This window comes from Hibiscus syriacus, unplaced genomic scaffold (genome assembly GCF_006381635.1).
Source record: "Hibiscus syriacus cultivar Baekdansim isolate YM2019G1 unplaced genomic scaffold, ASM638163v2 tig00111847_pilon, whole genome shotgun sequence".
Taxonomy (NCBI): Eukaryota; Viridiplantae; Streptophyta; class Magnoliopsida; order Malvales; family Malvaceae; genus Hibiscus; species Hibiscus syriacus.
The window spans coordinates 2,731,569-2,742,500 of NW_024063200.1; the positions used below are offsets into that span (position 1 = coordinate 2,731,569).

The 10,932-nt window shown below is 36.1% G+C and overlaps 1 protein-coding gene across 3 annotated transcripts; it reads left to right on the forward strand.

Annotated features, from left to right (window-relative positions):
- The first annotated feature begins 601 nt into the window (after window positions 1-601).
- Window positions 602-6,331, forward strand: LOC120172256 (zinc finger CCCH domain-containing protein 38-like). 3 transcript variants are annotated; one of them, XR_005520950.1, is made up of 3 exons: window positions 602-756; window positions 3,866-5,513; window positions 6,078-6,319. XR_005520950.1 is itself a non-coding variant. In XM_039179758.1 (3 exons), exons 1-2 carry the CDS (start codon window positions 5,220-5,222, stop codon window positions 6,105-6,107), a joined length of 324 nt encoding a protein of 107 aa, XP_039035689.1. In that variant the 5' UTR covers window positions 5,020-5,219; the 3' UTR covers window positions 6,108-6,146; window positions 6,204-6,331. The 3 variants fall into 3 exon arrangements, 2 of the variants coding, with proteins under 2 accessions (XP_039035689.1, XP_039035688.1); XM_039179758.1 differs by lacking the exon at window positions 602-756 and having other exon boundaries at window positions 5,020-5,513; window positions 6,078-6,146; window positions 6,204-6,331; XM_039179757.1 differs by lacking the exon at window positions 602-756 and having other exon boundaries at window positions 5,021-5,513.
- The last annotated feature ends 4,601 nt before the right edge of the window (window positions 6,332-10,932 follow it).

Consider the following 10,932-nt stretch of genomic DNA (forward strand, 5'->3'; position numbering starts at 1 on the left):
GTTTGTCTTATTTTTATTGATCTTTAGAAATTTGACTTCTTAAGAATGTTGTATTCCGTACGTCGTAGTTCTTGTTTATGATCTGTGGAAATTTTAAATTTCTTTCTTGTTGTTTTAGCTGGTCTCCTAGAAACAAGAGAAGCAGGAGCAGGTCTCCCAGAAACCGGAGAAGCAGGAGCAGGTCTCCCAGTTTTTCTGCACGTATATGAATTCTGTGGTGAAAAGAAGAGACGAGTGAAGGGACATATGCCATTCTGTTTTGACTTCCGTCGAGCAAGTGCTACCGTGGAGTGTCTTGTCGTTATTTGCACCACGATTCTTGCAAGAGTTATGAATCAAGGTGGAAAGGAGCAAACATAGCATCTGGAGTTGCCTCATACTTCTAGTACTAATAATGCCCATGAAGAGATCAAGCGAGCTCTGAGAAAGAACAGATTCTGATGATGGAGGTGTTCATTATCAAGATATTCAATCCAATGAGTATAGCATGATTAAGTTTGATAGATCTAGAGATCGCCTGCCTCTTTATTTGAAACACACTTGTTAGAAAAGCAGGAAGGGCCTAATGCTGTTGGTTATGAAAATTGTCTAGAAGCAGCTGCAGAATCTCAACACCTGTCAACTATGATAGGTCATCAGTTGGCAAGATGGATACACTGAAGTTTTGTGCTAATGCTTCTCAGCAAGTACCTGCTTCTTCATTCAGCCCTTTAGATCCAGTGTGTCAAAATGCTAATTGCCAACCTCAACAATCAGATAATGTTGTCCCTGCGATAGAAGAAGAATAGTCGAAGGAAATTGAGGAAATAGAGATTAAGAAGAGAAGAAAAGGGATTCAAGAAAACTGAAAATTCATTCATTCATTTCATGCCTTCAGCCCTACCTAGAACATTGCTTATATATTTACATTGTACCAATCATTTACCAACTGGCAATACAGCTGTCTCTACAGTTAGATTCCCTTGCAGGTGCTGTTGGTTGCTGTTGGTGTGACTTCCTTCACTGCTGATAGTACCCCTTCCCTTAATAAAATCCCTAACCTCCCCTTAATTGAAATTCCTAACCCTATTTCCAATTTCCCTAATTCTCCTTCGTCTTCTCCGATTTCTATCTTTCTCATGATCATGACAATACCCCTCCATGAAGGATCCTTGTCCCCAAGGATCAAACTTAACAATTGTTCCTTGAGCACAATATTTACCCCAATGACGTTTTCCAACCTCAAGTTCGTCCACTGCAGCTGTTTGTACTTCTCCCAATGTTTGTCAAACTTCATAGAAGATTAGACCTTCAACTTTCCATTATGTCCCAACTTGGAAGGCTCCAATGAGGTAGTGTTGATCTCTAGATTTCTTTTTCAACCAACTATCATAATTCACTGTTTGCACCTTCGAGACTCATACAAGTTTATTGCTATTAACCCCATGCAATGTAAAACGATGCAGGTACCATAGACCCTTGCTGCTAGCCTTAATCCTTTTCGAAGAAAAAGTGAGATTTGATGGTAAGACCGAAACTTCAGGTAAATTCTGTCCTCTGTCTTTATACCTTTGTCTGTCAATTTTATTTTAGCAAAAAATTTCAGCTTTGCTTGAGTCTTCTGAAAAAATTTCAGATTCAAAAGTTGTTGTTTAAGTAACTGATTCCTGTTGCTTTCTTTGTTGACTTCTCATATAGTTATGACATTCCCCTTCCCTTGAAATGATCCTTGTCCCCAAGGATCAAACCCTTCTGACATCTCATTACTGATTTTCGCTTGCAATAACTGATATCTCCGCTTGAACTGTGCCAACTCTCGGAGAGCCTTCACCTTTTTATTTGTAACTTGAAGCAAATTTCTATGAAGTTCATCTATCTTTTTCTGAAGAGCTTCCTGCTGCGATAAAAGCAACAGTGCGGCCACCTTTTCTTGCAATGCCTGTGCAAGGGCATCTGAGGCATCACCTTTAGTCTCAGCAGTATTTAAATCTAGCATGCCCTTCTTTTCTTACAATGCCTTTGCAAGGGCTTCTGAGGCATTAAGCTTAGTCTCAGCAGTATTTGAATAGAGCAAATCCCTCTCTTTTACCTCATCTTCATCACCAAGTTCTAAATCTTCCTTGCTAATATCAACAAATTTATTTTCTTTGAAGGTCTGCAGATTTTTTATGGCAACCTCGTCTATAGGCTCAATTAAATAGAGAACCTCAATGTCTTTTTGAACCAACTTCTCCAAAAATGGAGCGGTCTTGGCACTTTTCAAGCTGTCAGTTGCCAAGTAATAAATGCCTTTTGATTCTCACTCATATTTTCAACATATGATCCGAACTCGTCAATTCCTCTTCACTTTTTGATGTGTAAACCAAAGTAATGAAGTTATACGTTTGTGATTACCAGTGTCTTCGATGCAGCCCAACTTTAGAAACCTGCCGAAGTTCTCCCATAATTTTTTGTAATCCTCTTTATTTTCACTTTCAAAAATCTCTTGAATCATGTCAAATGTTTTCCTGACACCCTTCACAAAGCTGGAGAAAGATCATTCGAGTCCACAACACCCTTCACAAAGCTCAAGTATCGTGAAACAGCTCCCTATCAAAATCATCCGAGATAAATCACGCTTCATATCAAACGTATTCTTTGTTTTAGAATTCGTGACATCCTAATTGTTGAGAGGGCCCATGCCAGGAATGTACAACACACTCCAAACTCGACCTCACCCTCTGTATATGGAAGTCAACCGAATTCTCGAAGCATAATTCCACTTCAAAAGACCTTCATTCCTCCAGCTTGTATCATAATAAGTGACGGTTTTATTACTCAATTCTTCTTGAACCTTCATTTGATTTTGAAGTTATTGTGCAAATTCCAACCTATTCCAATTTTTTGTTCCGTCCATGTAGAGGTTTAGCCCCTCGACATTGAACTCACATTTGATGAATTTATCAACACCACCTGTGAAAACTTGTCTGAACAGTTTGTCATTACTGTCATGATCTGTCCAATGCTGAAACGTTAGCTTTGACATTTTTTCAAACAGTTTATACCCTCTATTGTGAAGTATCCTAATATCATTGGCTATAAACTCATTGATAGAGTCACCATGTGCTGGTTTAGATTTTAGGATTTCGGATTCATTGTTCTATATGAAAATTGGGATTCATTCATCCCTGTCACTAACATAGGCTTCTTCCCATCAGTCTTAGGAAGGTTAAATAATTACCTGTTCTTTCTCTGAATTGGTTTGTTCTTGTTCCTCTGTCCTCCCAGTCAAAATCCTCAAAATTTGCTCCACTCAACCTTGATTCGTTGCCATCCTTAACTCTAGTTTACTGATCCGATTATCCTATTCTTCCCACCATTTAGGAGGTTTTGTGCCATCCATTGCTTGCTTCACCAGAGTTGTAAGTTCTGCAATCTGCTGCTGGATTGAAGAAAGATCAGGAGTTTCTACCATGGTTTGGTATTTTTCTAGGTATAGCAATGAACAAATTGCCAGGAAGAGTGGCTCTGAATACCAATTGTTATGTCCCTGCGATAGAAGAAGATATCGAAGGAAATTGAGGAATAGAGATTAAAGTAGAGAAAAAAGGGATTCAAGAAAACTGAAAATTCATTCATTCATTTCATGCCTTCAGCCCTACCTAGAACATTGCTTATATTTACATTGTACCAACTATTTCAGCTGGCAATATAGCTGTCTCTAACAGTTAGATTCCCTTGCAGGTGTTGTTGGTTGCTGTTGGCGTGACTTCCTTCACTGCTGGCAGTACCCCTCCCCTTAATTAAAATCCCTAACCTCCCCTTAATTGAAATCCCTAACCCTATTCCAATTTCCCTAATTCTCCTCCGTCTTCTCCGATTTCTCTCTTTCTCATGATCATGACAGATAACTCATCCATGTCTGATTCTTTACCGTGTAAAACATCAAAATCGTCGCTAGATATGCTTCCAGACAGTAATGCTCATCCACATGCAACGGAGCTACATAACCGTCCATGCCATATATCCTCCCCTTCTGTCCTATGCTCTTATGGTAAAGATAATGCACGTATGAAAGAGCAGCAAACTTCATCTTCCATGTTTCAATCTTCTGGGAAAAGCTTTCCTTCTTACATGTTACCTAGCCAAGAGTCTTACTTTGCTCTACAGCCAAATTCGTCTTTGACTTCCTTACCTCCACCTCCTCCACCATTAGTGGATTCAACTGTAACTCTCAGTGTTTCTTCACATTTTTGGCAGAGTTACTTTCCTCTGAGGAATGATTTTGGTTCCCAGATTCTCCAAAGACCTTATCTTTCTAAATTGCCTGCATGTTCTCAATCTGATGGGTTTCAACAGCGAGCTTATCCTCCAATACAGGATGTTAATCACCTATCTTGCAGGCTTCTTTACCTGTGTGTAACCTGCCTGGAGCTCCTAGTATGTCGAGAGATGATGGTTTAACACAAACCTCCAACGCAGAATTTTATTGCTTTAAACTCCTTTTCCCAGAGCAATATTCATCCTCATGCTCTGCCCTGTTCACAACAGAACAAATGCAACCACTTTCCTCTGAGAGTGCCACCAGGTGGTCTTTCTTACTCATCTTCATATATTAATCCCTATGCACAACAGCAACCACCACACAGTTCACACCACTCAACAATTGATGGTATTTATAATCTTGGTGGAAAGATGAATTCTTCATTAAAAAGTTCCACCAAATTTGGGGACACCCCACCCCACCGAGTTGACATTGGAGGATCAAGTAGTTCAATTCCTAATCCAAATGCATCGACTCTTCTTCAGCCAATGAATACCAATTATGATTTGATATTCTCCGGCAAGAAAAAGATATAGCCTACAATAGGACTCCTTTCAGTTTAGCTAACGATTCAGTTCATGAGAGAGGTATCGTATCTCAACAAGCAACATTGTCACCCAATTCTTCCAGGGCCTTTGGGCAGAATTTTCTTCGAGCAGGTTGACCAATATGATCCACTCGTTGATAGCATTGAACCATCTTCAAGTTTATCGAGAAAAACAATTGTATTCAAAGTTGAAAGTAACAGGTGACTGACATTTTGTTGGGGCTTAGTGGTTCCAACAAGCCACTGAATTTGGGGAAAAACAACCAGAGGAAAGATGCTGCAGCTGCTGCTTCTGTGGCATCTGCAGGGAAGGAGGAATTTGGAGAGACTGCTGATGGTGAAGTTGGGTCTGGTGAGAGTGGAAGCCCGAGTAATCCGGTTGAAGTTAACATGGCTACTAGTGAGGTTGAGACTGACCAGATAAAGTCTCCAGGGGAGAGCAAGAAGAGCAAAAGTTCCAGATCAATGAAGCATTTCAAGGTTGCCCTTGCACGTTTTGTGAAGGAGCTTTTAAAGCCATCATGGAAACAGGGTAATATGAGCAATGAGACATTTAAGACTATTGTGAAGAAGACTGTTGATAAGGTATCAGGAGCTATGAAGAGCCACCATGTGCCCAAATCTCGTGAAAAAATCGATCGTTACATCAAGTCATCTCAGCAGAAATTGACAAAACTTGTGATGGTAAATTCTCTTTTTGTTCCCTCCTTGCAGTAATTAGCATAACAGCGGCGTCAATTTTCAGGATTTTGTTCTTCCATTTTGTTTGTGTTTATTATGTTTCATTTTTGTTGGATTATTGTACTTTATGCTCTGAGAACCTATGCTTAGAATCAACCACAATCTTCCTTATAAGAACAAGTATTTTGCAATAGGGAGCACATAATAGTTTTTTATGAAAGCTAGCCTTCTAGTGAGAAAAGATTGCCGTTAGGATTGGCTAAAAGTGTAGCCTAGGCCCGACAGTAAGATATGGAGCTGGAACAAAAAAAAATAATATGAAGGGAAAAGTCAGAATCCCGATGAACCGATTCCCTTTTTTTCGAGCCGGTTCTGAGCTGGATCAGTGCATTGGGTTCAGTCAAATTTTAGCTATATTAGTTACAGTTTATTCTACGGTTGGTTCAAGAAATCAAGTTTGGGTTTTTCTTTCATGAATTTCACACAGCTTAAACTTTTGGTGGAAACATTGATTTGTAGACCGCCTTACATTTTCAGTTTGATATCATTATTTCCTCATCATTGCAGGGTTATGTTGATAAGTATGTTCATGTGTAAGATGGCATCGATGTTGATCCGAAACACTTCCATCAACAGGTGAGTTTTTTTCTTTCCGTTCCACTGCAACAGGTGGAAACATTCATTTTGTTGCAGTGGGTTGAGAAAAAGTCAATTTTCGAGTTGGTGGTGCTAAAAACTCGGTTTGTATAGTTTTGTAATGTTTGGATATTTTATGAAAAAAGGTGAAAATGACAAGATATGTTACGTTACACGAATTCGGATGTGTGCGTCCGATAAAAAATTGAGTCAAAGAAACATAAAAAATAATGTTGGCTGCCTGCATATCTTCAATCTTCTTTCATTGTTGGAACTCTGATAAAATTCATTCGCCAATTGTGTTGTTCATTAACTTTACATTTAAAAGGATAAACTATTAATGTCAAATCAATTAATAAATTATTATAGAAATTGGAGACATTGACTAAAATTATATCAAATTAATTAATTTAAATTATAAATTAACGAATTAAATTGCATAACCTTAATGATTAAGAGATTGTTATTATTTTTTAAAATTGAGTTTGAGCATCACGTATGTTAGAGTTATGAACGCTCAATGTTAAATGGTTAGTGTAAACACTATTTTTTCATTTTATTTATTATGTAAAATATATTATAATATTGTGGTGGATGGGATTATTAAAACCCCAAACTCTTGTAAAAGGAAGGCTTTTTCTCAAAAAATATGGACTGAAAAGAGGTTCTCTTTCACTTTCTTTTGGTTTACTCTTTTTTTTTTTTTTTTGGTTTTTGCTTCATTTTTTTGGGGTTCTCATGTTGCATAAGGTTGGCCATTGTTGAGTGGTGGTCGGCGTGCGAGAGAGAGGTCATCTCACGGCCATGAGACGTCGGTTGGTGGTCGTCGTTGAGGCTCGATTTTGAGCCCTCTCGATCGCCGGATGGGAGGAGAAATGGAGGAGAAAGAATGAGGTTAAGAGGAAAAGGGGAGGATTTTGGCTGATCAAGGGGTCCGGTCAGCTCTCCTCAGTCGTGGTCGAGGTCATTGGTTAGTTTAGGATGATCACCAGCCCGTTTCCAATGTGTGAGGGCCGGTGAGCGGCGACCAAAGCGTTTATGGAAGCTCTGGAAAGCTTCTGCCTGGCGTAAACATGAGGTTAATATTTTGTTTGTATGAAAATGGGTAAATCACTCACTAGGTCCCAATATTCTAGCTTTTTTTTGCTTTGTGTTTTAGGGTCAAATCGCAGTCCAGATCTTCCAGTTTCAACATGTTTACGTTTTGATCACTATCAGGGTAAAATCATCTTTAAGCTCATCATATTTTAATTTCTTTTGCACTCTGGTCATTAACTTTGTTATTTATTTATAATATGTATATTAATTTTATTAATTTTTGAATTTAGTCACTATTTTTTTGTTTATTCATTTTAGTCAGAGTTGGGATTTTGTTTCTTATGATTATGATGTGGATGTAATATTTATAATTTTCATTTTAGTCACTTTTTTTTATTTTGATTTGGCTATTATAATTTGTAATATTCTATTTTAGTCCCTAGTTGTGGTGTAATGTATTATACATTATATTTTGCTTGTAAAATATGTAATATGTATTTTAATTGATACATATGTTTTATATTTTAATATTTATAATTCCTGTGAATGTACAATTTTATTTTTTTTAACTTAGGTACTTTATTTTCTTTAGCACTTTAATTTTTGTAATATTTCATTTTAGTAATTATTTTTTTGCTTATTTAACATAATATTTATACTTTAAAGTATGCACTTGTCAATTTAGTCAATTTTATTTCCATCATTGAATAGCATTTAATTTTTATCTTTGCTTTAATTTTTATTTATTTATTTCTAATTAGTATTTTTAATTTATAACTTTTGCCATGTAAATTTGTTTGTGCATATAAATCTAAATTTCGAATATGTATGAAAGCTTTATAAGCATAACTTAATCGATTACAAATTGGATTAAGGGTAGTATTTATGTATTTTAAAATATTAAGAGGGACAGTCTTAAGACAAATTGATGTCCTTTTCCGATATTTTAAAATAAATAAATATCTCACTAGAAAAACTTAAAAATTGATTGCATTGAAAATTAATTAATTTTGAAGGAAAAAGTAAATATTCACTATTTTAAACTTATCGAGACAATTTGCTAATTTTATTAGGGATTAAGTCTCGATATTTTTTAAATTATTGAATATCCCTTATCTTTTCTAATAATATAATTTGGATTAATGAATTTAATTTCTTTCTTTGGTTGAATAAAATTTTAATTTGAATTCTTAGGAAAAAATTATATTCCTTTTATTTCAGTTGGAAAGAGAAATATTCGTCTTAAAGTATTTTAGGGAGTATTTTCTTTTGATAATTTCTCCTCACACACGACACTTGCATTGCATAGCATAAGCTCTATACCCGAGCTCTTCCTTTTAAGTGGGAGTGAAAGTGACGTCTTCGTGAGAATTTATTCTCTGTGTCAGACTTATCAAGTAGCTTTCGGGGTTCATATATCTTCGTGATGATTTATTCTCCGTGTCAGGCATAGGGAAATATGCCCTCTCGAATTGAACTCGATCCGCTTAAGCCTATAATGGGTGAGGATTGAGGGTCTGGCTCGCCCAATGGGGCACCGACAAGGATAATTTGAGTACCTTTACTCCTAGAACCGAAACTCTTCATATAGTCGACTGTAGAAACCCACCCGATCTAAGACCGTACTAAAACTCTGTCCATAGGTACCCATATAAGTGTACACAAAGGAGAATTGAACTCTAACATTTGTCTTTTAATTTATTTGATAGATATTGTTTTTAATAAATACATGTGAACTAGAAATTATGCGGATAGGATTTTAATTTCCTCTGTATGTTTTATTCACTATATTTTATGGTCCATTTATCAGTTGAATTTAATCTTTTCATATTTCACTAACACATATTTCTTCTTTTTTATTATTATTTTTGCTAACATCTTTTCCTTGTATCGTTGCTTTATTTTGTGCATAAGCATGCTGTTAATACCTGAGTTATTTATCAAAATTAGAAGGCTTTTAAAACAACAACGTCACACGAAGGGGTATATATTTTTATCTACTTTGACATATTGAGACGTTGTGTGTTCTTTGAAAGTTGTTCTAGGATAATTACCTTGGAATTAACACATGTTTTCATATATCATGACATACAAGGTATTGATTCCTGAGTTAATAGTCACATTAGAAGGCTTTCAATACGATAATGTCACTCTAAGAGGTAGAATAGAAGCAAAACGCATTAATGGTCCAGAAGGGTGCTCTAGGAAACAACTAAAGAGGTACATCAAGTTGGAATACTTGAAGCTCAAATGACGTAGCAAAACAAACTTTTCAAGGGTGCTACGATGATTTGATACAACTAGCCGAAGAAATAATATATTTGAGTCATCAAACAACAATGATAGCCAACACGAGATAATGGATGATGTCAATCGCATATGGTCGCTCAAGAAATACATTTCTGGAAAAGAAGTCGAAGAGTTGCAATTTTCCATCAACCCAAGGATAAAAGAATATTGTTTTCTTGCACATTCGATCAAAATTAAAGAAATCGAGCAATATGACGTGATTTGTAGTTTCCATCTATCTCGGTGTATTGAGACATTGTGTGTTCTTTGGAAGTTGTTTTATGACAATTACTTTGGGGATCAATTTCTTTGTTGCATTTTGCATTCCCATTTTGCATCTTTGCATTTGCATGAGCATATTTGCGTCTTTTCATTAGCATCTATACATAGTACATTGCATGATATACATTGCATTTCAACATGCATTAATCATGGGTCTTTGGAGTAACCTGCGAAATCTTTTGAGGTAAATTGAAGTCACCCCATTCGTACCTAGAAAAGGAGTTATGGACGTGATGTTATCATCATCTGAAGATCAAAGCACATCATTGAGATATGTGGGGCACCGAAGAGCAGGGTCTAGAATTTTTTGACCCATGGGTATTGACCTTTAACGTGTCATAAGACATCCCGTGCAGAGAACAAAAAAAGAAAAAAATTCTTTTACCCATTGTGAAACCATATTGCACTAGCATTGTCCTGTTTGAACGTGTTTTTGTTCTTTCTTTGTATTCTCAATAAATATTTTGTTAATTGAACTTAGGTAATTTTCCAAGGTTATGAGAAATAAATCAAGTTTTAATCTTGCAATTCTTTAAATATCGAATGAATTAAAGCTTTTTTTACTACTTCATTAATTATATATCTTTGACAAGGGCAATTAGACCTTCCATACCCCATCCAAAGCCGAAATAACCATTGATGGTTCCTTACCCGAAATAACACATTTACTCCTAAAAGATCGAACCTTGACATCACTTCTCTCTGAAACAATAAAGTCATGTCCTTATCCCCCGAGGCACCAAAACCTGTACTTTTACCTTCCCAGACAGAAATAATCTTTCCATGACATTACCTTTTTCAGAATAACGACTTTAAAGTCTCATATTTCCTTTCCTAAATACGGAACCAACATTCATTTCCCAACATCAATAAATTATGGGAGCATGACGAGAACCTTTCCTGCAAGAAGACAAGATGGAGTGTTGCAGATCAAGTTATTGCAAGAGATTCGAATAATTGGGGCATACTAGGGGCAAATGGAAGAAAAAAAATAAAGGGTATAATTGAAATAATTCTATCATGCATTAATTACATTTTTTCATGTAAATAAGATTAATCTTAAATACTAGTCCCCCTGGGGATACCTTTTTTATAAAGACTTCCATGTATGAGATGATGAACGACTTTGTTTCATTTATCCTTTCAAATATATATATATATATATATCTTGTTGTCC

Bases quoted from the DNA above. Each gene is read 5' to 3' on its own strand.
- LOC120172256 (XM_039179758.1), top strand. From the start codon at position 5,220: ATGGCTACTAGTGAGGTTGAGACTGACCAGATAAAGTCTCCAGGGGAG. The intron at 5,514-6,077 runs GTAAATTCTCTT...TCATCATTGCAG, and splicing joins AATTGACAAAACTTGTGATG to GGTTATGTTGATAAGTATGT.